Source organism: Myotis daubentonii, chromosome 17 (assembly GCF_963259705.1).
Source record: "Myotis daubentonii chromosome 17, mMyoDau2.1, whole genome shotgun sequence".
In the NCBI taxonomy this organism is placed as follows: Eukaryota; Metazoa; Chordata; class Mammalia; order Chiroptera; family Vespertilionidae; genus Myotis; species Myotis daubentonii.
Genome location: NC_081856.1, coordinates 28,725,054 through 28,752,562, shown reverse-complemented (window position 1 = coordinate 28,752,562; position 27,509 = coordinate 28,725,054). Strand labels below are relative to the sequence as shown.

The 27,509-nt window shown below is 42.7% G+C and overlaps 1 protein-coding gene across 1 annotated transcript in view; it reads right to left on the bottom strand.

Moving 5' to 3' along the window:
* Window positions 1–26,763, bottom strand: part of SNTB1 (syntrophin beta 1) — a 196,726-nt gene extending 169,963 nt beyond the window's left edge. The window contains exons 1-2 of the mRNA XM_059671804.1: window positions 26,664–26,763; window positions 25,405–26,195 (exon numbers count right to left, since the gene is read on the bottom strand). Of these exons, the coding sequence (XP_059527787.1) occupies window positions 25,405–25,969 (565 nt within the window). The 5' untranslated portion in view covers window positions 25,970–26,195; window positions 26,664–26,763. The remainder of the gene's footprint in view (window positions 1–25,404; window positions 26,196–26,663) is intronic.
* Window positions 26,764–27,509: the final 746 nt, after the last annotated feature.

Genomic DNA, 27,509 nt, shown 5'->3' with positions numbered 1-27,509 from the left:
GAAAGCAAGGACGGAGAACACTGGATTAAGAAACCACCATTCTAGTTTCATGGTGTCATAAACCAACTGCCTGTAGGACTTTAGGATGTGCTGCACCTTTTGAGGTCTATTCTCCTGACCGACACATGAGGGGGTGAGTAGAGACTGTCTTCGGCCCCTTCCAACATTTATATCCCATGGAGATGCCCTTTTATCCAGGCATACCACCTTCTTTCTTTCTTTCTTTCTTTCTTTCTTTCTTTCTTTCTTTCTTTCTTTCTTTCTTTCTTAGGGGAAAGGATGCCTGATTTCCTGTGAGGTGAGGAGACTCAGGGAGGGTATCTTAACCTTTCCTACTATTCTCAGAGGGGTAAGGAGGCCAGGTCACTTCCACATTTGAAATTCCCAGTATGTTATGAAATTAAGAACTACTAAAACAGGATTACCAAAACTCTAGTACATTTTTAAATGCTTATATTTCACAAATTACCTGTATTTACAACCAAAATAAAACCTTCTTCAGAGACAATGTCAGGAGTCTCAGTCTGAGGCCTTTAAGAATATGAAACCCAGGGCTAAATGGCCCCTTGCTCTTCTCTCATCAGCCTGGTTGTTTCAGAACCCTCGGGTGCTCAGCACTTGTTGTCATGTGGTGGGTAATAAAGAAGCTCTTGCTAAATGAATAAATGCTCACATGGATGAGTAAGCACTCTGCCTGTCCTTGGGCCCTGCATACTTCATTAGGAAAATAAGATGCAATCCAGTTCTTGAGAGGCATGTTGGTTAAAGGCAGGTCCTAAGACTGGACAGATACTCGGAAATCACCCTTAATCTGTAGCGCTATGGAACAGAAATGAGGCTCTTAACTACAAGTAGGAATTGTAGCAGCTATAAACTATAATTCAGCTATAACCGTCCAATACCAACCTTCAACTAGGATACATTTCTACCACTCAGATTTAGAATGAGGGAGGACAGAACTTTCCAGAAGCCAGAAACTGTGTCTCTTGAAAAGCACCTGCCATGGTTTTATTCATATGTTTTTAAGGTAATTAGGATAAAACAGTTGGTTAAGCAAACTCGTACTCCACAGATAAACAGGAGACTCAAAAAATTGACAAACATGTTAAATTTGGGAAAAAAAAAAAGACACAAAAACAAATCATGCATCATGTCTTAATATTACAAGCATCTTTCCCCATCCAACCAAACATATATTAGTTGCTCTCAGTTTTCTTTTCAGCCAATGTTTCCTGTTAAATCTACCCAATGAGGACTTCCGATTGGTGGCTGTATAGTGGAGAGCCATTTTGAAATTATTGGGGGTGGGGGAGAGAATTGGCTGCTAAATGTCAGTTCATATACCTCATCATGTTTGGGTCACTTCCCACAATTTGCTACGGATACACCCCAACAGCCTGTGCAAATCTGTGCTTCAAACTCACAGCCCTAGGAAGGGGAAAAAGGGACTTGACATCTATCTTCCTCACGGGATTCATGGAGAGGATTAATGAGTTAATAAGCATTAAGTACTTTGCAAGCCACAGGTGACTTGCCAGCATTATTAGGACCACATTCATCCTACCGAAGTGGTTCAGGCTTTGAACAGAAGGTTAAATCCCAGGAGAAATGTCTGCTTCTAACAGGAAACTAGATGCCTGCTCTCAGGTAATAGGCTGCCTGATGGGATGCCTGCCTTGTCCAGTCACTGGTGGCAGGGCCGGATTTAGGAAATAGGAAGACAACAGTATCCCCCAACGCACTATTGAAAGAGAGTGAAGTAATAAGCAATTCCAATTAACAGTGGCATCTGCAGCAGCAGCAGAAGCGCTTTGGTTCAGCTGGTGTTTCTCTCCTCTCTTTCCTTTTCTCAAGACTCAAACTTATGTAGCTGCTTTGCAGACCACAACTCTGGTAACAATGTCTGGTCAATGGCTTCTGCCACATCCAGACTTTTTGTGCACATGAAGAAAACCTAGTCAAACTGTAATAACTGTATGGAATTGATACAACTCAGGTGGTTTCCAAGACTCCTGTTAGCAGGGAAAATACAGAGTTATCTATATATATAAAAGCATAATATGCAAATTGACTGGACTGAGGAATGAATGGTCGCTATGATGCGCACTGACCACCAGGGGACAGACACTCAACACAGAAGCTTCCCCCAGCCCACAGGCCCCGATCTCCCGATTGGGGCCTGCCGGCCAACCTCTCAGTCCCTGGCCAGCAGGCTACGATTGCTTGATAAGGAACAGGGAACCAGGGGTAGGTGGCAATGGACGCAGGTGGCGCCAGGCCAAGGCAGGTGCGAGCGAGCACAGCCCTGATCGCCCCGCTGGTCACCCAACACACAGAGGGTGACCAGAGGTCGCAGCGGGGGGGTGGGGCCGGCTGCCAGCAGCCAGGGAAAATCGACCCTGATTGCAGGCCTAGGGACCCTACCCATGCATGAATTTCATATGCCGGGCCTCTAGTTAAGTTAATGTTAGGCTTATACATGTCTCCTTCCTCTTCCTGAACATTTCTTTCTGACTCTATATTTACTCTCAAAGAACAAATACCAAGCAATGGTGAAGAAGCTAAACTTTACTGAAAGATCTCCTGTATTCCACTGAATGATATTCCACAGGGTGGGGAAAAGTAGGTTTATTGTTGTGAATACACGAAACACAGTTTATTCTTGTATTATTATTTATTAATTATTGTATTATTTTCTATATGAACTATAAACCTATTTTTGCCCTGCCCTACATTTATTTTGCAACCTTGGGTGCTTAAAACTCTAAAATGATCAAAGTCATCCAAAAAGGGAAAACTTCAGAATTTAAAGAAGGCAACAACTTTTAAATCAAGAGGGCCAACCCCTAATTTCATCCATGTTTTGGCATTTCTGCAAACATGATAGAGATTAATTACTTTTCATATTCAAGACAAAAGAATTAATCTAGAGAGCTAGAAAGAGTAGATTTGTGGATGAGAGAATGGCGGTGGGAAAGCACTTACGAAGCTATTGTAGAACTTCAGGAGAAATATAATGAGACTGAAAGAAATTAGTGGTGGTGAGAATTCAGAAGCGAACTGACTTCCTATGTGTGTTGGGCTTTGTGTTAGGAGCTGAGTCTTCATTGTCATAAAGGGTTACACACTCTGTGAACACCCAGCACTGATGTCAATAACCATGACTTACCAGTATACTAACTGCTATGACTGCAGAGTGAATAGAATGCCCCAAAGTCACAAATGGAGAAGACTGGATAGTCATGAAAAACTTCCTCAAAATGACATATTAAATAGAATTTCACTCATTTTAGGAGGAAAATCATTTCCCAGAAGCATGAGACATGTATATGTTCAGCAGGCTCAATACCCATTGAGTCATTTGTTCATTCAATCATTCCTTTATTCATTATTAATTTATTCATCAGGCTCTACCATGTGCCAGGCTCAGTGGAGACAGATAAAAAGAGGCAGATGTCAGGATATGAAGTTTCAGTTGTATCCTGATTAGTCAGTAGGGATCTCGCCAAGGATTTCTGAGCAGGCAAATAATAAGATCACAACTTCTACTAAGTGAAATAGTTCTGGCCCCAAATAAAATTTGAAAATGGAGGGTTAGAGAAGCTGATGACTGACAGCTCAACTATGAAGACATTTCTCCAGTCTAGACAGGATGGTAAGACCTGACTAGGACAGGAGCCCTAGGCACAGAGAGAAGCATAAGGATTTGCAAACTGTATGAGAAGAATGAACAGAGCCTGAAAGTGGGCAGGTATAGAGACCAAGCCTCAGTTTTCTGGCTCAGGTAAATGGATAGAGCGTGAGTCTTCAACCCAATGGAAGGACATGAGGAGGAGGTAAGTTTGAGCAGAAGAGTGAAAGATGATGACTTTGGCTTTGGGCATGTCAAGTTTGAGAAATTTCTGGGTCATTCATGCAGAAATGTCCAGTGAACATGTCTGACATTCAGGATAGAGGCAATGGCTAGAGATAGGGATTTGAGAGTTTTGTGCAAATAAGTGACAGTTGAAACAATGGAAGTAGAAAAGAAGTAGATTACAGATAGAACTTACCAAAGCCTACTAGACATCGGTGAGATGATGATCTATCTAGTGAGAAAAAATGTGTGGCAGAACTGGAGAATAGGAAAGGGTGCTACTATGAAGTCAACAAGGCAAGAGAGAGTTTCCAGAAAGAGGGCTGGTAAGTAGCAAAAGAGTGCTGAAACACAACCCCTTTTACAGTTCTTTTCACACCACCACTAAATTTGTCCCATGAGCAGACACATCCTTTAATATCTCCTTTTAAGCCATGACTTCATATACGTCTGTGGCTATGGTATCTTTAATAGTTAAATCAGAAACTCCATTAACAACAGGGTTTTCTGTCTCCACTTTGTTGAAGCATTCAACATGATCTAGAGGCTAAAATGGGCAGCAGACATGTGTCAGATTATTGGAATGGACTCAAAGGAACCCCATGTGGTCAACATGAAAATTTTTGTCAAGTATGTTTTACTGCCATCATGGATGATAAAGAGTTCTTCTAAATCATAAGTCAAAGTAATTGGCTTAATAGCATTTCCAGAAAAATCTGAATTGCAGGAGTCCTGTGTTTCCAAGAAACAATAATGGTTTCTTCAACTCTGTGTCTTACTCTTTGGATAACCAATTGCAATTTTCTAAAAGGAGCAAAACCAAGTCAAGCTAGTGCCACAAATGAGCATCCATTGACACTCTCACAGCAGCTGGGTTAGTATTGGAGATCAAAGAAAATGCATCTTACCTGTCAAGCATCTCTTTTTTATAAGTTATAAGCTAACAGAATATTTTTCCTTTTTTTTAAAAAAATAGCATACCATATTTTAAGTTCAGTTTTTGTTTTATTTTATTTGAAATAAATATACACAGAAAAAATAGAAAAGAGTAAAAACATAACAACGCTGGCCCAATTTGAGCTTGAGTAATTAAAGCACAACTTTTCTCATTGTCTTGTGCTATGCCCATGGAAATCATCTAATCCCCATATGCCTTTGACTGAAGCCAAAGCTCTTTTCTCAAATTAGGTCCATAGACAGTGAGATGCCTAAAGACGCCAGTTGACCTACAGGCTATCAGGAATGTCTGCTGAATCAGTAATTCTTCACTTTAAATGCTTAAATGGTGAGGAGCGAAGAGCTAATGTCTAGAGTTGATCATCAAGGCAATGTAGCATAAACATATTAAAGTTAGGGCGGTAACCACTAAAAGAGCTAAATATGGAAACGGTTCAATGTGGTTTCCTCTGAGAAGTGAACCGGTGATTGAGGAAGGTGGGGGATGGCTGAGGCAGGAGACCGTGCTTTTCATTTTAAGGTGTTCTATACTTTGCAATTTATTTTAACCAACAGCATTTTTATTTGGATAAGATGAAAGTGGAAAAAAGCAATTAAATGCTATTATGCCATGAATGCTACGTTGACCTATGTAATATAGATATCTGAATTTACATTCACAAAGTCACAGAAACATACAGACTATCTTCTAATTTGTAAAATAAAAGAGAGAAATTCAGGTAAGTTAAGTGAGCTGTCCCAGACCACAGAGCTTAGAGCCAAAGAATCAGCTTCTCTAGTAGGTTTGCACTTGCTCCACGTACTCCCAAGCTTTTTCATTTTATTAATTTCACAATACAAGGAATGGATTCATTCTTATTCAGGTCTTTTCAGACATCACTCTAGGCCCTCCTGGAAAATTATCATATCACAGCTCAGCCTCATTAGACATTATAAATGTCTGATGTTAAAGAAAAGAAGGAAAGTACCAGGAGCTGAGGTATGGAATTGGAATTTCTAAAACGAAAGTCAGTCTCTAGGGAGGCAGGACATGGCACCCTGTATAATCACCACTGCTGATGTGATTTCATAGCCAGGCGTATCAGTTAGCTAGAGCTACCATAACAAACTATCACAAGCTAGGCAGCTTAAGCAACAAAAATTTATTGCCTCTCAGTTTGGAGACCAGAAATCTAAAATCAAGGTGTTCCCAGGGTTAGTTCTTTTTGAAGGCTGTGAGGGAAGGATCCATTCTGGACCTCTTTCCTGGCAGGTAACTGTGTCTCTCTGTGTCTCTCACAAGGTCTTCCTTCTATGCCCAGCTGCATGGCCATATTTCCCCTCGCTGTAAGGATACCAGTGATATTGGATTACAGGCTCACCTTATCCAGTATGATCTCATCTTAACTAATTGTACATCAGCAGCAAGTCAATTCCCAAATAAGGTCACCTTTTGAAGTACTACGGTTAGGACTTCAACATAGGAGTTGGGAGGGAGATAAGAATTCAACCTATAACACCAGAAGGTGATCAAATCCGTATATCCTTCCCCCAAATATTTACAGTGTTTGTAAAAGTCAATCCCCACGTTTACATCCCAGGAATGTATCCCATTAAAAGTTAGAATCGCCTTAGCTGGTTTGGCTCAGTGGATAGAGCGTCGGCCTACAGACTGAAAGGTCCCAGGTTTGATTCCAGTCAAGGGCACATGCCTGGGTTGCAGACTCAATCCCCAGTGGGGGGCATGTGGTAGGCAGCCGATCCATGATTCTCTCTCATCATTGATGTTTCTCTCTCTCTCTCCCTCTCCCTTCCTTTCTGAAATCAATAAAATACATTTTTTTAAAAACTTAGAGCCGAAACCGTTTTGGCCCAGTGGATAGAGCGTTGGCCTGCGGACTGAAAGGTCCTAGGTTCGATTCCGGTCAAGGGCATGTACCTGGGTTGCGGGCACATCCCCAGTAGGAGATGTGCAGGAGGCAGCTGATCGATGGTTCTCTCTCATCGATGTTTCTAACTCTCTATCTCTCTCCCTTCCTCTCTGTAAAAAATCAATAAAATGTATATATTAAAAAAAAGTTAGAATCAATTGTTAAACAATATTTGTTGGTTAGAAATTCACTTTACACTTAACTATTTTTAAATCCTCTACCAAATAATATAGAGAATGCTAACCATAACATTATCTTCATTAAAGGCATATATACTCTAGGATACTTTAGGATCACATAAAGTAATAATAATTGAAATTACAAATCACACACACACACACACACACAATGTTATGTTATAAGCAGAGCAAATGTTATACAACAAAGTCATCATTCAACAATGTAAAAATTTTCACCCAAAAGCTACATTCAAATTGTGACAGAGCCTCAGATGTTTCTGTCACATTTTAAGGGGTCTTGTCAATTATAACTGTACAGTTGAATGAACTCTGAGCACCTTGACGTGGAAAACACACATAAAAATTTAAATTCAATTTACTTTTTCATTGGACCATGGTATATACCTTTTGCTTTTCACTCAGAAAGAAAAACAAAGCTAACAGGTTTCCCTTTGGTTTCCAGTCAACCCTTCTTGTACATGTATTACAGCAAGGACACTTCACAGGCAGTTTAAAGAGGAGGTGGGGGACACTTCCTCTTATCAGCTCTAGCTAATCAAAGTTCTCCAATAATATGCAATTGTGTATTAGACTTAAAAGTTTGCAAATGTGTCTTTCTAACTTGGGACAACTATTTTGGCTTAATATTGCAAACAAGTTCTGGCAGCAAACAAATAGAGAATAGCAAATATTTCTCATGAATGTAAGTTACATAAAGCTGATATAGTTATCCAAATACTCCAACTTCTCATTCTTAGTTTATCTGTTTTCACCAACTCAGAAGAGTAAATGAGTGAGTTGGTGAAAACAGATACACTAAGAATCATGGGTCAATCCATGATTTAAGTGGGTTGCTTTCCTTAAATTGATAATAACACTGTTTGGAACTGGAATGCACCGTTTAAAATAAAAGCAATGTTACACATGTAGACCTGGTCTTGTGGGTTCAACATATGCTTATCTAATCATAATGAGATAATAATAAAAAAAATTATGTCAGTACCCACAATGAAAGCATAAAATATAATGAATTATGTTTACTTATTTAAAAACTGTTTCTCCTTATCTTTAATCTTTTCTCAAATACTCCTTCTTCCTCTTAACTTGCCCTGACGGAAGCCTGGCTTTCCCCTGAAATACTATTTCCTTTGTAACTCTCCAATTCTGGCCACTCCTTCAACCTCTATTAAACTTCAAGGGCAAAGAAGAAATATCAGTAAACTCCTTGTTCCCTACTGCCCCTTCCAGGTACTTGATCCCCTGCAATCTTTCAACGAATTCTGTTCCTTAAGCTATTCAGAGGTGTGGCAGGTCATACTCAAGACACCCTTCCCGGAGAGAATGTTCAGAGTCCCTGCTGAGTGAGCACCAGGCCATCTAGTCTGATTTCCTGAACACAACTGTCTGGGTATGGGAGAGAACCTGACAGAAGTCACACCAGTCAGATTCCCTCTCACTCAGAAATTTGAAATTGGAATATGCTTGGTGTAAAAGGCTGTGAAAAATGGTGTTAAAAATAGCATAAATGAGGAAATACATACATTCATAATACATTCATTCATTCACCAAAGATTTCTGCATCGCCTTCTGCTAGCCAAGTACATGGCAAGTCCTATATTGTACAGTATTTTCAAGATGTAACTATTAGAATAATTTAGCTGAAGCATAGTGTTCACATGGGAAGAGGAAAAGTAGGCTGAGGCAGGTTCAAATGGCAGACCAATGCGCTGAGGTTTTATCCCGCAGTTCCAATGAAAAGGTAGCTGGTCTTATAAAATGTTTCACATCAAGACGTCCCCTGCTTCTCCACCAAGTGCTTTTCAAGACTCATACTTTGAATGTAACCAGACCTGACTGAAATACAATTCCAACCCACCCTTTTTATTACTGGGATTGAACTATCTGTTATACCCTGATTCGCCCTGACTCAATGCAAGGCAAACTCTAACAGAAAAAAAGAGAATGTGGCCACTCTGTAGGGCTTTTCCCCAGTGGATTGTAAGCACCTTGAGAATGGTGCTTTGTTAATACGCTTCTATCTCTGGAACCTGCTGTAACACTCAGTTCATAGGAACTGTACAAAATGTGTAGATCAGAACTGAATGGGAAAATGCATCAGGAGCTTGGAGAGGCAACCAGGATGAAAGGAGTCAAAAAACAATCACTCAAGATTTATGAAAGAGCCCTAACTGGTTTGGCTCAGTGGATAGAGCATCAGCCTGCGGACTCAAGGGTCCCAGGTTCGATTCCAGTCAAGGGCATGTACCTTGGTTGCGGGCACATCCTCAGTGGGGAGTGTGCAGGAGGCAGCTGATCGATGTTTTTCTCTCATGGATGTTTCTAACTCTCTATCCCTCTCCCTTCCTCTCTGTAAAAAATCAATAAAATATATTTTTAAAAAAGATTTATGAAAGAGTACCTTGCTGGGTGTGGAGAGTAAGTCTGGGAAATGTGCCTTCTTTGGCATAGAAGAGGGGGTGGGTGGCAGAAGAGATGGAATGAGAGCCAAATACTTTCAAAGAGTCACATTATGTCCCAAGGAGCGGGTGATTTAACGGTATGCAACACACCTGTGCTTGCCCAACGGCACAGCGATTGAGAAACACTGTTATCACCTTCCAAAGGAAGTTTTTCGAAACACATTAAATATGATAACCTCCTGGTAAATTTTTCCACAGAAATTGCAGCAACCACCTCTAATCATGCTGCTGAAAAGCCAAGGCAAGCTGAGACCTAGCAAAGAAGGGGATACAGGCTGCCCTCGAAGGAAAGCTGTTCCCAAATGTAAGCTATCAGCGTACGATCTAGCAAGGATTCCGCTCAAGGGCCACCTCCAGGTCCCAACCCTTTTTCCTTCCAGAGCCTGGGCTTTTTCTAAGAACTGGGATGATCAAGATTTGGGTGGTTCGGGGCCAAGAGGTTGTGCAACTGCAGATCAGCCTATTTAACTTCAAACCCTATATTGTTTTAAAGTGTCAAATACAGATATTTCTGCGGTGATTAAAACAGTCCTAATTACAAGATTCTAGAGAACACAGTAACAATCAAAGATTTAATCTGAATTTTAATGCTGCTGCCAAAGAACAAAAAAATTATTAGGGTTCCCCCCCCCCTTCATGTATTTGTTGTATGAAGCACTTGTTTGAAGTTTGAAAGAACTTCTGTAAGTGTGATTAGCTCACAGCATCTTTCTCAATGATAAACACATGCTTCAACTTATTTTTCATGGAGGTCAAGGATGATAAATTATTTTGATGTCGTGGATAGGAAAGTGAAAATCCTGCAACGGGCTTCATTATGACCATAGGAGAGTAATATTCCGGAAGTAAAGCTCTGCCCATGTTCTCCATTCCCCTTCAGGAATCAAAGTGGAAGAATGAGCAAACAGTCGGTGAATTCAGTATTAAGAAGGCAAATTTCACTACCAGTGAGCAAGAAACTAGAGTGTTCCAGAAGTTCTTTAGACCGTACGATATCCTGATGCCTGACCCCATTCAATCACTTAGAACAGAATGCTGGAAACTTTTGAAAAAAAGGATTTTTCCTACTTTAAACTTCTCCCACCACTGCACTCAGCCCCCACCAGCCCAAGTTAATGTACAACAGAAATTTGCCAAAACTTCACATAGAAAGCTCAGAGGGTAAGGCCTTTGTTTCAAATAGAGGGTCTTCTGTAAAACCTTAGGTTACTTACAGAAAATCAGTCATTCATTTATTCAGCTAGTGTCTAATGAGTGCCCATTAAATTCCAGGTACCCACTAAATTCCAGATAATCCTCTAGGCCAGTGTTCCTCAACCTGTGGTTCACGACCCCTTTGGCAGTCAAACGACCCATTCACAGGGGTCACCTAAGACCATCCTGCATATCAGATATTTACATTACGATTCATAACAGTAGCAACATTACAGTTATGAAGTAGCAATGAAAATAATTTTATGGTTGGGTCACAACATGAGGAACTGTATTTAAAGGGCCAGAAGGTTGAGAATATAGTTTCAGAAAGAGAGAAACAGACAAGAATCCAATAAATAATATATAGTATATGCACTATAATATACAGGGGTGGGCAAGAGGAGGTTTACAGTTGTAGTACACAAAACAGTTTATTCTTGTATTATTATTTTTTAATTTGTGGTTTTCCACATGAACAACTGTAAACCTCCTTTTGCCCACCCTGTACACTAGAGAGAATAAAATAAATATCTGCAATGATGTGCAAGAAAGCCATCAGGATAAACATTTACAGGGGGAGTTGTTATTAATAACAATCTTGTTCATTGGTTTTACAACTACAGTGTCAAAATATGAATTCTTCCATTGCAGATGATAACTACTCCAGGTCACGTTGGTAATACTAGTTCTTATTAATGACTAAGCGCTAATTCTAGATTGACAGTCATCTTATTCCGTGCCCCTTACCCCCATTTCTTAGTTGCTGCTTCAAACTCTGGTCCCTCCAACAGTGGGAATGAGGAGCAAAAGTTTCAGAGAAGGACTCACCCTCCATCCACTGCTCTTGTCTCCTCCTGAGAAGGGCCCGTAAAGGACCACAGCCACAACTTCTGATCAGCTTCTCTATTTATTTATTTTAAAATTTTTATATGTTTATTTTTAGAGAGAGAGAGAGAAATATCAATTTGTTGTTCCACTTATTTATGCATTCATTAGTTGATTCTTGTATGTGCCCTAACCGGGACTGAACCTGCAACCTTGGTGTATTGGGATGATGCTCTAACCAACTGGACTATCTCTGTCCAGGGCCACTTCTGGATTTATTTTTATCTCCATAAAACTATTTTCTAATGATTCACCCTCTGATTAGCCTATCTCTAGTGACTGGTGGTTCTGTCGCTGGCTGGCTGAGGGCTACAATTTCGAAAGCCATGGAAATAAGGTTGTCAGCTTTGGCAAATAAGAGCACAGGATGCCCAGTTAAATTTGACTTTTAGATTAGCGATTAGCAGCAGATTTTTTTTTTTTTTTAGCATAAGTATGTCTCATGAAATATGTTGGACATACTTCCACTGAGAACAATTATTTGTATCAAATAACTGTAATATATCCAGCAGCCCTACATGTGAAGATTTGAGGGAACTATATTAATGATTTCAATAGCATGGATATCAGGGTTTGACTCATCCAGAAAGTAGAGAAATTGCTCCCAAGTAACAGTCTGTATAGCAAGGTTATGTAACATAACAGAGAGCTTAATCCCCACCTATTTCATGAACACAGATCAACCAGCAATACCCTAGTCATGGCCCCACCCTCTTCGGTGCTGACTCACATGCCCAGAGGTGATGAGGAATTTACCTTAACACTTAGGAAAGTCAAATGGTATCACATTAGACATTTGACAAAGAAAAATGTGCTAGAATTCAATTACTATGCACTCACCCCTTAAACTCCTTGCTAAATTTCCATCAAGTTTATCCTAAAACCTGCTATAGAAAGTGTATGCATGTGCTAGAGCTGCCATAACAAACACCACACGCTGGGCGACTTAACAGAAAACCCTTCTCTCCCAGTTCTGGAGGCCAGAGTCTGAAATCAAGGGGTCAGCAGGGCTGGTTCCTTCTGAGAACTGTATGGAAGAATCTGTTCCGTGCCTCTCTCTCCAACTGCTGGTGGTTTGCTGGCAAACTTCGGAGTTCCTTGGCTTGTTGAAGCATCACCCAGATCTCTGCCTTCGTGTTCAAAAGGTGGTGTGTGTGTGTGTGTGTGTGTGTGTGTGTGTGTGTGTGTGTCCGTGTGTACCCAAATTTCCCGTTTCCATAAGAGTACAGCTCATACTGGAATAGGGGGCTCACCCTACTCTACTTCGACCTCATCGTGACTACTGACATCTGCAACAATCCTATTTCCAAATGTCACATTCTGAATTATTGGACGTTAGGACTTCAACATGTGAATTGGGAGGGGGCACATTCAACTTAAAACAAGGGGTGAAATCTGTAACTGTGGTAGAAAGACTGAAGAGGAGAGATAAAAAAAAAATCAATAAAACAGCTCTCAATATGAAACATGGGCAGGAAAACATGTGAAGTGGGAGCTCCAGTGGGACCTGCCCCCAAGAATCTGACTGTTCCCCCTGGTGGGAAGGGCTGGCATGGAAGTAGGCTGTGGCAGACAAGAATGAGTTACTCTGGGTCCAGTTCAGGCGCTGGCTCTGCAAAAGCATTCCTCACTGGCCCCAGCTTTCAGCTTCCTCCCTCATTATGTGTATAGCACAAACTATCTCTAACACTCATTCAGCAAAGCTGTCCGATCGTGTCCTGAGCATTTTCCATGGATGTGTTTTCCATGTATGTGGTTTTTATGTGTGTTCTGTCTTTACCACTGTATCAGGTAAACTTTCGATGTTCCCAAAGTATATTTTGTGTGCATGGTTTACATTATGTGCACACAAATATATAAACATAAACACACCTGAAAAATTAAGTTGCTGAGAATGGAATTTTAAAAATCAGTGTCTGAGATACGTTCTTTAAAAAGTTTCTTCTTTCAGATAATTCTCATTTTCAGAGGACACACAATTTATTTAGTATTTGAAACAGTTATAAAGTCATACTCATCCCCCCCGTCTTCCCCAGATAAATACAGATGATAAGTGTACCATACTGGGAATGTGGTCTTCTGGCATTTTATAATTATTGAGGCAAAGAGATATTTTTGGAGGACATTTTCCATCAAAATGAGGGATAATGATTATGGGATACAAGTTATAATTTAAAAGAAAATGTACCCGTATAAATATTGTAAAATATTTGAAACCCAGTAAATCCATTTCAAAATTCTGTTTTCCACGTGTTCAAAGTAAGGATCAGGATGGCACAGTGGGCATTGTTCATTTAGGCCCTGTTTCAACCAGGATTGATATAATAAAGCCCTATGGTCAGGAGACATTCTTAAGTATTTGTTTACCCAATGCCATGTCTATTACTTTACAGTCAGTACAAACAACTGCTAATGGGTCAGTTCTGTTTGGTTTACTGAAGATGTTAAGATGAGCAAGATCTAATTCCATTTCTTAGCATCATTTTGTCTAGTGCAGGAAGAGAAATATAACAACCAACACACTTAAAACTCTTAGTGCCAGATACTGTATCAGGTTCGGTATTAACTCTTTTAATTCTCACCTCAATCCTTTATGGAAGTACACTGTTATCCTCATATTACCAGTGATAAGATGGAATTCTTCACCATAAGGCTCTTGCCCAAGGTCACAAAGCTAGTTTGTCTACTTTGCTCATGCCCAGTCTAAGCTCTGGACTGTCACTCTGTGACTCGACAGTTTCTTTGTTGCCATAACAGAAATAGCGTTATGAAAAGAGAGGTGTGCTGTTCATGTGTTCTGTGTGCTCCAAAGCACCAATAAAGGAAAATCAGTCCACAAGACCCAGAGACTCGAGGCAAAACAGGAAAGAGATCCCTTCCAAATGGCAACAAGAACTTCAGTTGCCCACCTTAGATAATCTCTGCTCACTCCAGCGCACCATGGCCCCAGCAACTCTGAAAACTGCCGAGGGAAAATGATAGCAAACTTAGACCATCATACCCAAAGTATCAATCCAATGAGAGAATAGATAGCTTCAGACATTCACCTCCCAAATATTCTTTCTCAGGAAGCTACTCAAAAATGTGCTCCAGTGGATAGAACGTCAGCCTGCGGACTAAAGGGTCCCAGGTTTGATTCCGGGCAAGGGCACATGCCCAGGTTGCAGACTCGATCCCCAGTAGGGGGTGTGCAGGAGGCAGCCGATCAATGATTCTCTCTCAGCATTGATGTTTCTATCTCTCTCTCCCTCTTCCTTCCTCTCTGAAATCAATAACAATATATTTTTTAAAAAGAATGTGCTCCAGCAAAACGAGGGAGTAAACCAAAAGTAAAGGTGACAGTGAGTCCAGGAAAAGAGACCCAGGAGAAAGCCAAGGGCAACCTGAGGGAAATGGCTATGCACCTGGCCAGGAGTGAGCCAGTTCAGAGTGGCAGGATTCCAAGAAAAAAAAATAGAATGGGTAGATTATTTGTTATGTGTGAGCATTTGAAAAAAACATTATTGTTAGAGACTTGATAAATCTGATACTGCACTTTGGAAAAACAAACTTGAGATAGGCATAAGAAAATTAAGCACATAGAAAAAAAGAGACGCTATTAGTAAATGCAAGAAACCTGATCATAGAATATTACTTGGCTGAAAAATGGAATGATACTGGCATAATCATAATTTTATCAACATAGGCTGATTTGGCTAATAATGGCTGGCAGTGATATATCAAGATAGCAGTATAGGCATATTATTTAGAATATTAGAATATATATTATAATATATGAACAATACGTGATATGTAGATATATATTTAATATAAATAATATACCTATACTACCATTATAATATTTTAATATGAAAATATCTATTTTAATATTAGAATATACAATTTAACATTATGTGAAGCAGGAGAAATGGTATGGGGAAGGGAAGGCAAAGGAATGCTGTAAGCATATATTATTTTGATTTAGGCAAATTCTAAAATGAAGTAGAAAACAGAGGACAGTATATGAATATTGCAAGCAAAATGTGAAGTCATTAACCTTGATAATCTTGCCGATAAAAGGATGTTTCAGATGAAAGCATTTGAAATGCAGGCCCTGAAATAGCCAAATAACTACCTAAATTTTAAATTTCACTTTGCTTACATAATCCTACTGCATAAGTCACTCTTCTGTGGAGCATTCCTTTCCATCTCATATATCCTTAGTATTCCAAAGTTCTGTTACAGCATTTGCTCCTTTATAACTTACTGTTACTATTATTATTGTTGCAATAAAATTGATTGGTATTTTACATAAAAGTAATTTATTACTTTACACCTGCCTCCCCTCTGGACTATTCTATTTTAGAAGAGCAAGTGGTTCATCTCATTCCTCTGTAACTCTTGCTTCCTTGTACCAATAAGGTCTGACCTTACAAACACTTAAAAGAAAATGTATTTCAATGACTACTTGTGTCATTATGGTACACCGTATCTCATCAACTCAAACTGCCTGTTTATTTAATATTTTATCTTCTCTGATGTGGGAAATGTGTCTTATAATCACTGCAGGCTTGGATGGAAAGCCGAGTTCTTGCAGAAAGTCTTTATAACTGGTCCTATTGTTCATCTGGGCCCTCCTAACCTGAGAACACTTTAGATTGAATTATCTGCGTAAGTATTTTTTCAAATTCACACTGACGTTGGAAATTCAGACCTAAATATTTATTAGAACCAACTTGCAGTTCAAAATCTTGGACAATATCATTTTTCTTCCTTTTACCAGTAGCAAATTTGAGAGGTGTGAGTTTGTTTGCTGTTCCTTTCTGTGTGATGGGTTTATTTTTCATTTATTCCTGCACAGAAGAGACAGCCTTTGGGCCTCCCAAATGTAAGCAGGTTTCGTATATGATTCTCCATCTTAGACCTTTTCGCTTTCTTAAGGTTACATGAACCATGATCTATCTTCCATCGGATGGCCTCCAAGGTTCCATGAAATACAATACTAATTAATAGAATTAAAAAAGCGACAATTTAATGCTGGCTTAGTAACAGTTATGTCAATATTTTACATTTTTAATAAAAGAAGCATTGGGCTTCTTTTGGCTAATAAGATATCCACATTCCTCTAATGACTAGCAAATGTTTCGGAGAATTTTGAATTTTGCTGTGTAGGTTAAATTCCTGACCCACCAGCTTTCCCTTCACAAAACACTTTTCGGTATGTTCCTGCATATCAGCACTTTAAGACATAGTTCACATTTGCTCACCAAAAGCCACAGCAGCCTATACTGTGGTTGGGTTGATGGAAAACATCTGATACTCCTAAAAATCATCAATGAAATACACCCTTGTTAGATCATAATTCACCCCTATAGGCAGAAGAACCAGGCCATCAGTTATATCACTTGGTTCCCTAACATAGCAATTCCCAAAGCATCTCTTGTACCCCCAGTAGACTTCCTATAACATATGGTTGAACCCTCTCTCTGAAAATAATACTTAGCTAAGCATAAGATGTGACATATTCTATAGTAATTATTGAGTGCTTACTGTGTTCCAGGCAATGAGCTAACCACTTTACATACATAATCACTACTCAGAATGAGCCTACTGATTAAGAAATTGAGGCTTGTAATTTAAGGAACTTGCACAGATCACACAGATAGAAAGAGCTAGAACAAGAATTTAAGCCCAGACAAAGTAACTGTAAGGCCCATCCTCTAAACCACTGCATAATACTGCTTAGATTTAAAAAAAAAAATTGCCATGGAAAGAAACAATGTGAACAGTAATGCAAACACACTAGATATGTCGATTTCATTGATGCTCAGCAAGCAACCCGTCCAAGCTGAGATAGATCTTTGCACATTTATCCACATGCTAAGAAAGATGCTTCAAACCGCAGGAAGAGGTAGTTTAAACAGCAAAAGTATGGGTCATCTTTTTCACTTCCATGATAATAACCATCAATCGTTAACTTTTTCCCTTGTCTATCCCACTTTGGGAGTGGGGCTCATTTGCCCGGGTCTGTGAGGACACGTACTTTGTGGTGTATATTCCATATTTTCTCTTAAGTCCCACTCTGCAGGCCAGAGCTGAAGGCAAGCCTTATTATAGATCAAAACCAGTGAAGTGGGTAATGAGGTTTGGTATATAAAACACTTGGTATAAATGCAGAGGAAATTCTGGCTTTTCTTTAACATTAACTGCTTGGAAACGCATCATTTGAAATAGAATTCTTAGTAGGCTACTAGCTCCTGAAGAAAAATTTCCCTCCCCCGAACAGACCACTGGTAGCTAGACGCCTTTCACAAATGCGGAGCCCCGTGTAGCGAGTTATTTTTAATGCACACTCTACGGGGTGACAGCTAAAACGCACCACTGAACGGGAAGAGCATTACCCACCACGGCGGAAACAGAATTGAACACATCACCTTCACTTAAGGAATATGGTCTGAATTCTCAGGCTGATACCTAACCTTGGAAAAGAAACAATTAAAATATCTAAGCAGACAGTTTTCATCTCCTCGGGTAGAAAGCGTTCTTACATGTTCAGACTGTAGGTCCCTGAGCCTCAGGGGGGCAAAGGAAAGGTGGTTCTACATATACCATTAAAAAGATAATTAGCTTTTCCCATAACTTTTAAATTCATGCCTGGCTCTCTTCTGTCAACTGTCTTTCAAGACTGGTCTACGTTAAGGAAGTGCTTCCTAGGTCTATAAACTCACTTCTTTCTCTTCTCTCCGGAGCAAGGTATCACTTTCATTAGGTTTATCACCATCGTCCAACAGTATAAGTGGTGGAGGGTGGAAGTCATAAAAAAAGGATCATTCAATGCTACATTACCTCCCTGTCTCCCTCCTTCCCTTCCTCCCTCCTTCCCTCTTTCCCTTCTTTCCTTCCTTCCTTCCTTCCTTCCTTCCTTCCTTCCTTCCTTCCTTCCTTCCTTCCTTCCTTCCTTCCATCGGTCCTCCCCCCTTTTTTAACACATTTTAACAGCCTAACATGTGCCAGGTACTATGCTATATATGGTAGGGTAAAAAATCACACTATTTGTTTTACTAATCTCAAGTAATTCAGAATCAGCCTCATAAGCCCCACCTCGTGAATGACTGACTGGAAGCTCCCTGAAATCAGAGGCCACACCTGGTACCTTCTAGACTTCTTTCTGTCCACGGCATGATTCTTGCAATTGTGTAGTATGTGGCAGGAAGAGCTTGATGGGGTGTGAGATAATCTAATGTCCAGCTCCCTCATTCACAAGGTAACTGCAGATAAAGCCCCTAAACTCTAGCACTTCCATTTCCTCCTGTACAAAAGGGAGATCACAATACCAATGGAACCACCCACAGAGAAAGAAGGGACCACTGTGACAAAAATCTAATGCCAGTGAAGCCACTCTACAAACCCAAGTCTTGCTCAGGAAGGTGCTCCTAAGAATAATTCAGGGTCAAGGGGCTGAGTAGCAGGGCAGCTGAGTGGGCACAGGGAGCAGGGTCATTTGACAAGAGCCTTGCCCCTTGGCAAGGTCTGAAGGTCACCTTCTGCCTGCATAGCCACACTATGTTATAGCCACAGCGTGACACGTGCACTGCCCTCGTGGCACTGTGATATCAGAGGGAGGATCATGGAGCATGACAATGTCATGTCTTCCACCCACAAATTTAATGCCTTTTCCATCTTAAGTATTTAATCGTGTCCTGTGGCCATAACCTTTGCAGTTTGCGGTGTGAGAGCAAACTAGCATGAATTTCTTTGTCCTTCCTCACAATTTCATAGATAGAAGGTTCGTTCTTACTCACCTCAGCATATGATTTTTTTTCTTTCATTATTAAGTCAAGAACTTTCACCTTTTCACTTAAAGGAAGCACTTTATGGCTTCTTGTTAGCATATCCAAGAATGGCCTGCATCACTATTCTTACACTCTGGGGCCATGATTAAGTAACATAAATGTGACAAGGACTGTAATACCACGACAGTGGATTTGATAACCAAGACTAATCTAAGTACTAAGTGACTAATGGGTGGGAGCCATCTACAGCTCGGAGATGCTGGATCAAGGGATGACTCACATACCCGGTTGTACAGAGGAGAGATCTCATCACGCTACTCAGAATGACGCACAATTTAAAATGGATGAATTGTTCTCATCTGGTATTTTCCATTGAATATTTCTGGACCATGGTTGACCATGCATAACTAAAACTGAGGAATGGGAAACAGCAGATAAGGGAACTCCTGTTTTTCCTATTAGACACACTAGCCCTGCTGCTGGGCGTCTCCCACTAAGAGGGGAGAGAAACAAAGGTGATGAGACACCTGGACCCAGCTGTCCCTGACACTCAGGGGGTCCTTGAACTTTTCTCCTACGTTCCTCCTTTTGAGTTGGGTCACTGTCAAACACAACTAAAAGTCTTGACTCATACATACACTGCTCACAAGTAGGTCACTTAATATCTATGAGCCTAAAACTTCTTTTTTCCCTATAAAATAGCGATGATGATGATGATAAAAGTGATGATGATTATAATGAAGGTGATAATAATGACCTTCACAGGGTTACCAGCGCATAACTGTAAAAGTGGCTTGTCAATCCTGATGTTAGTAGTTGTCATTGATGCTACTCAGAATGGTGTGCAATTTGAAACTCATGCATTGTTATTTCTGGAATTTTCCATTTAATACTTTCAAACCATGGCTGACTGTCGGTTACTGAAACCATAGAAAGTGAAACTGTAGATAAGGGAGGACTACTGTAATTTGTTATAATGGCCATCATAAACTAAGATTCCAAACAAGAAAGTAGAAGCCCTAATTGAGACAAATCATTGCCCCTCTAGGCGCTTCACTCTCCTAATCCTCACTGAGGATAAGGATCCCTGATCTGCTTCTTTTATATGGGCTGTGTTTGACTCTCAGCCTCTGCACTGTGTTTCTTTGGCAAGTGACTTAACCAATCAGTGCCTCTGTTTTCTCATCTGTAAAATAGACATACTGATAGTGTTGGGTCATTGTGAGAATCAATGATTTAGTCCAGAGGTCCTCAAACTTTTTAAACAGGGGGCCAGTTCACTGTTCCTCAGACGGTTGGAGGGCCGGACTATAGTTTAAAAAAAAAAAAACTATGAACAAATTCCTATGCACATTGCACATATCTTATTTTGAAGTAAAAAAACAAAATGGGAACAAATACAATATTTGTATTTGCATGTGGCCCGCGGGCCGTAGTTTGAGGACCCCTGATTTATCTATGTAAAGTGCTTGGAATGGCATTTGGCACAATGTCAGTATTAGGTAAGTGTTAGCTATTATTACGTATGTAAAAAAAGAGTTTGCAAAAAGTTAGACATTATGAACTGGCAAGGTAATATTAGCATTCTTATAGAACACTGATTCTCAAGAGGGTGAAGGGCCAATCCACCCCTCTCCACTAGCAGTTCAGAAATTTGCGGAAGCACTTTAGAGGGTAAGGGGATGGGAGGTTGGTATACTACTAGCATTTAGTGATAGGAGCCAGGAATTCTAGACATCTTGCAACATCAGGGGCAGTCACTTAACAGTGCAAGCTTTTACCAGATCCCAAACGACAGCTCAGCCTCCTACCCATCTTCATCTGTAGCCGCGCATTGATGGTGATTTTACAAACAAGGACTAGCGTCTGTCTCCTTCACTATGACCTCTGGTGTAGTTGTGTCATGCATTTTTCTACTAAAGCTTTTCAAACAATAGTTTCTCCATCATGTTTATGTTAAAAGTATAATAGTAATAGGGCATTACCTTGATTTTTAAATTTAAATTAGAGTTTGCTTATGTGATTTGTGAAATTCTAAAATGGAAAAAAATAAATATATATTCTGGGTGTGAATTGATAGGATTTGAGGTGAAATAAGGTTTACATGTGGCTTACCCCAGCCACCTCGCTTTCTAATGAAGAAAATCAAGGCCTAAAGACATACAGCATCTTGTAAAAAGAGTAACTGTGAGTTAAAAGATAAATAATCCAAGTTTCAAGACTCTAATTCCAGAGTTCTTGGGTGTTCTTTAAGAATCTGTGTATCCATACAAAGTAAGATTCTTTAAAGATCAAATTCTCATCCCAATCCTGAGGCTTTATGCCGGCAAAATCACTGCCCTTTCCTTGCACCCCACATCCCTGCCCCACCATCCCCACTTCCACCACTGGAGGAAGTGATTGTGAAAGACACCTTAGATCAGCTCAACAGCCAAGCATTCCTGGGAGCAGTCTGGGGGGAAAGCTTTGATGTGCAGGGTTATGGTCAACAATTGTCTCTGACTTTCTCCTTTGAGTTTCCACTTTTTCGGGGTTAGTTCCAAAGGAGACTTTTTGGGCCCAGAGATGATTCTGTCCACCCCCAACCAATCTCCATATCCCAATATGAATCTTCCAGAATATTCTGTACTCCTCATCTTGGCACAGTTATGGAGAAACTAATTTTGTTGTAACTTCAGTTACAAACAGGTTGACATGTTTCAAATTCCTATTTTATTAATATTCTAAGGGGGGGGGGAACAACACCTCCTACCTTCCCTATGCAGAGCTGCTGAGGCTGTTTATGTAGGTGTGCCCTGCCCAACCCAGAGGGTGCCATTCACATGGTGGCTTATGTGTATGGTAACCCCTGGAGTTAAGGGGTTCAATATCTGCATGGCTACATGCAGTGTGCCTGCTCCCACTCCCTAACATGGGAATTGAGTTCATAGTGTGAAGATGTTTGATACTAACATTGTTGAATACTCAGTTAAACACTGACTTAACTGGCACAGTTCATTCACAATTTTAAGTTTGAATTATTGTCTAGTCTCCTTGCTGGCCCTGTGTTCAATGATGGAGGCCCTGTCTCATTGTCAAGTTGGGTCACACAGAAACAGCTCCATTTTCATAGCCAGAGAGACTTGGTGCATTAGGGTTTTAAGGCTCAATTCTCTTTCCTGTCCCTCCTTTCTGAGTAGCCCACACAATTTCTATTTCCTTTTCAGGGCTGTTCCAAGCACTTGAGCACATTTGAGGAGTGGGGAAGATACCCTGACCCAATCACTGATGAGGCTCCCACTGACCCAAGTTCATAGTTCCACCCAGAAGCTCAGAGCATCAGTTTCAGAGGTTACAAGTATGAGTTTTTATGTCAGACCTGGAGCCCTCTCAGCTATGTTACTTTAAACAAATAACCTACTGTCTGTAAGCATTAGCTTTCTCATCAGTAAAAGGAACAAGAGTGCGAGCCTCATGGAGTTACTAGAAGGTAACATGAACGAATGCAAATGAAGCCTGACACATAGTAAGTGCTTAAGAAATATTAGTACTGGAACGATTCTTTCCCCAGAAGAGTGGTCTTCTGTATATGACAACTCTGTAGAATTTCATATTCTACAAATAAATTAGAATGAAAATAAGAAATATAAAATCTAGTAAATAAAAAAGGAAGGATTATCCCTTAGAAGAGGCTATTGCATCTTCATTTGATTTGAATTGTAAAGATAACTAATCACAGCAGGCATTTGATACATGTTGTTGTTGTTTTTCCTTTTATTCTCAGAGTGCTCTTCCATACAGCAGCCCTGTAAAGTAAGCATGCCCAGCCGGGTATCTTTATTCCCAATCTTCAGAAGACACTGAGGCTCAGGGAGATTAAGATGATTCTGTGGCAGAATGTCAGACTAGGAGGCAGGCATTAAAACTTGCTGTTCAGCATTCCATGTCACGGGGCGTCCCACTAGTAGAGGCAGTGACTCTCCACTAGGGGGCGTACTGGCAGCCATTGAGGGACTACACCAATTTCTATCAGCTCCCCCAATAAACAAAGCAAAAAAAGAAATCTAAATTTAAAAGTGTATTTGCCATATGAATATATCTTTAAAATATCTCCTTTAGCCCTCTCGTCCCTCGAGGTTACACCTGCAAAGCTTTTCCTAGATAGAAATTCTGGAATCAAGATGGCATTTCAGAATGTGGGCAAGCCCTCCCAGTGGTTCTGACAAGCCCCTTCAGGTGGGATTTCTGTACGAAGCCGAGCTACAAAGAGAGGCCGTGTGCTAGCTGACTTGATGGTATATGATCACTCCCACCGCATCTAGGACCAGCACTTTGCCTCAGAATAAGGGACACTCATTCAAATGGGGCCTCTACGTGTTCTCTTAATAGGAGTCAATTTCTGAAAACTTAGACTGGAAATAAGACCATTGCCCTGAGCCCAGGTGGCTTTTGTCAAGAAGGCCCAGAGGTCTTCCCCACAGGCCCTGCCTGCAACACATGACAACGTGTTGTAAAAATGTCATGGTAGAAGTTTTGACAAAACTCACTTTTCAGTTGCTGCATCAGTAAAAGTCACATAACTGCTTGACTTTGTTTTTTCTTTGTTTATGTTTATTTTCTAACTGCAGGGAGTCACCTTTTCTTCCTCTTTGGGGGTGAGAGACTTTTTTACCTATTAGCTAAGTCATTATTCATTAAATGGAAAGCAAGAAGAAATGAAGGGCCACAACGAAGGGCAGTGAAATAGGAATGACCTGACTTTGTCCCCCTGATGTTTTACAGTAAATACTGCAAGCTGAGCAGGTGTCCAGCGGTTTAGAGTCCAAACTACACCTGGGCCAGGTCCCACCTGCCCCTTGTCACACAAACCAACACACACTGGAGAAAACTTTTTTCTGTTTACTTATGTTAATCATCAAGCCAAAGCAAACAGCCTTCCACTTTCTGGATCCAGGGTAGCAATTAAATATGAAGACATCTCACGGCTCCTCTAGACAAATAAGAGGGGGAAAACCCTCTGTAGTCTAGGCCAGGTGGTGGGCAGGGATTGCATCAGCTGTCACATGTACCAAAGTTGGTTTCCCAACTGGGAACTTTCTCAGTTTCACACACCAGCACCACAGTTGGTGAACAGTCCATACTACAGTTTATTAAGTCCATACTAAATGCATTTATTTAGGCCATGACTTAGTGAGAGACCCCAGACAACTCAATCTGCAGTTAGAAGCTGGGTAAAAAGATAAAATAATTACACAATGTGGGTGCTGACAGAGGCATGGGCAAAGCCAGCTAAGTGGCAGAGAGGCGGAGATCAGTGAGAAATGCCGCTGTGGCGGGAAAGGGGACGTATTATCTGCTTACTACCCTACTGCCCTTCTCCCCCGCCCCCCCCCCACCACCACCACCACAGAACCACAAATGGGTACAAAACACACTAGCTATTTTATTCACATTCAATGATGAGGGACCTGGGGACATCACAGCTCAAGAGAGTGGTTTCTAAGATGCCGCACAGGCAGGGGGAAACTGTTTACAAATGCGAAGTTGTTTCCACCTCCCTCTGGAAAAATCCCGGGAAAATGCAGGCAGAAAACCCACTTCCCAGCCCCTGGCGCACCTCCCCAGCCAGAACCCCAGTTCCCTCGTTGGAAGCAGGGCAGTGGAGAAGGGTGGTGGGAGTTCCAGCATTCAAACGCTGCCACCCCTCTCCGGCCCCTGGTTATCCAGCCCTTTACGCTGGGCTGTCCAGGCTTCTGAGGAGGAAACTGCCAAAGAGGAAAACTATCAGGGCTGCGATTACTCAGTGAGCCAGCTTCCTAGCGTGGATAGTGACTCTCTCTCTCTGTCTGCCCTTCCTTGCCAGCGCCACTTCCCCGTCCCTGCACTCCACGTGGATTATCTGCAGATTACAATGAGGCAAGGTGCACTAAGCACGGGATCCGGCGTTTGGCGCGTAGTAGAAGTTCAAGAACCACTGGCCTTTCACACCCCCCCTGCCGGGTCAAAGCCTGGAACGACTCTAGGGAGGGGACCAGTTGCCCCCGTGTGGGTAAAAGTTGTTAAAACTCCAGGTCACCCACAGCACCCGGGCCCCCTGGGGTGTGACAGCCTGCGGGCGCCAGTGCGGGCGCCCCGGGAGGGGAAGTGGGGGTGCGCGCCTGGCACGGCCCGCGCGCCGCGTTAACCCCTTACCTTCCAGCAGCACCTCCTTGCCCGCGCGCTTCAGCGCCTGCACCGCCTCGTCGTGGGTGGCGTCCCGCAGGTCGGCGCCGTTCACCGACAGGATGGCGTCGCCCACGTACAGGGCTTGGGTCTGGTCCGCCGCCAGCCCCTTGAAGATTTTGCTGATGAGGATGGGCATCTTGTTCTCCTTGCCCCCCTTGATGCTGATGCCCAGCCCGCCCAGCTCCTGCTTCAGCACCTTCACGCCACGCTTCTGGTTCGAGATGGACTCGGGCACCTGCTCGGGCAGGTCGGTGAAGGCGGTGCGCACTCCGGCCGGCGAGTCGGGGGGCTGCGCGCCGCCCGTGCCGGGGTGCCCGGGGCCCCTGCAGAACGAGCCATTGGTGGCGGTCCCGATGCCGTTGTACGCCGCGGCGCCCTCCTCGCAGCTCAGAACCAGGGCGTCCTCGCTCAAGTTCACCAGAACTTTGTGCCAGCGATCCCGCACCAAAACTTCCAGCAGCCCGCTCCGCTGCGCCCGGCCGCCGCCCCCGCCCGCCGGCCCCGCCGCTGCCGCCGCCGCCGCTACCGCCATCTTTCCGGCATTCTTAAAATGCCATGTGATTGCAAAACCGGGGGGAAAGTGGGGAAGGGTGGCGCGGGGAGGCCGCGGGGCCCGGGGGCGCGAGGAGCAGGCGCCCGGCGGGGAGGCGGCAGCGCGCGGGACTCGGCTCCGGGCGTTCGCGGGCGCGCTGGGCGCGAGTTGGCAGCCGCAGCCCAGCCGGTTCCCCCTCGCCGGATCCGGGGCGGGGTGGAGCAACCTAAAAGAAGGAGAGCCTGAACGAGGGGAGGGGAGAGAAAACGCCAGCTGCCAGTTGCCAAACCCCAAAGCCAGGGGAACCCAGAGGAGCGGAGCGCCGCGGACAGCCGGGAGGAGGCGGGCTCGCGGGCCGGGCCAGGGCGGGGTCCGCGCGCTCACCTGTTCCAGGCGCCGCAGCCTCTGCGGTCACCGGAGCCGGTGGGCTCGGACTCTCCCCGCCTCCCTCCTCCGGGCGCAAGTCGCCCCAGGGACAGCTTCCCTGGCGCCGGCTCTCCACCCGGCTCAGCCCTCTCCTCTGGACTCGCCCTTCCCCGCGAGCTCCCACCCGCACTTCGGCTGGGTCTGCGTGTCCCGCCGTGGTCCCCTCGCTGGATGTGCCTGAGCCCCCTTCCCTTTCACCCCCTCCCTGGCCTTGTCCCTCAGTCCCAGCCCTCAAACCAAGGCGTGGCTTCTCCCGCTGAGTCCTTACCTGTCACTCCTTCTCAGGGACTCCCAGGTGGACTCAGGTGGAGGCGCTGAGTCCTCTGAGAGTGGAGAGGGAAGGCTGTCCCAAGAACCCAGAATGAAACGTCAGCATAACCCAATTCCCCCAAACTTCCTCTCCTTCAATGCAGGACATCCTCCTGCCGGGTCTCTGGAGAGGTATCTGCTGGCCGGGTTGTTCAGCAGGTCACGGCCTGCCCCAGACCCAGGGACAAATATTCTTCCAGCTCTCACACATTATATGCTCGGTGCCTCTCGCCTACCCTTCACCCCCAGCCTCTAATGTCACACCACGTGCTTCCTGGACTTTCTTCCCAAGATTTATGCTAGGAAGCCCCCATTTAAGAACTCAGGTGCAGTGGGTTGTATCTCAGAAGTTCCTTTCCGAGTTGCTTATTTAGAGCTCAAGCTGCATTTTCCAGGGGAACAATATTATAATTGTTGGTTACCTTCCCAGGTCAACTCGGAAATGCCAACATAACCCACGTCATAGCTCAACCTCCCAGGGTCCTCCTGATCCTTCAGCCTCTCAGGTCTATCCCCACACTGAGCAGATCTCCTGGGCCTCTCCAAGGATTTCATGTTCTCCTTTACCTCCCCTTCTCACCTCCCTCTCCCCTCTCTCCATAAACAAACTCAAAAAGCTGCGAATTCCTAAAGGTAAACCCAATCCAGCAAGGTGTCAGGAGGAAAGAAATATTGAACACATTTCCACTGATGTGTATCATCACTGAAAGTTCTCTAACCCTTCCAGAATGACTCACACTTTTAATGGAGAACGCTTAAAAACTCAGACAAACCCCTAAAGGGTGGATAGTATTCCAGAAGGGTC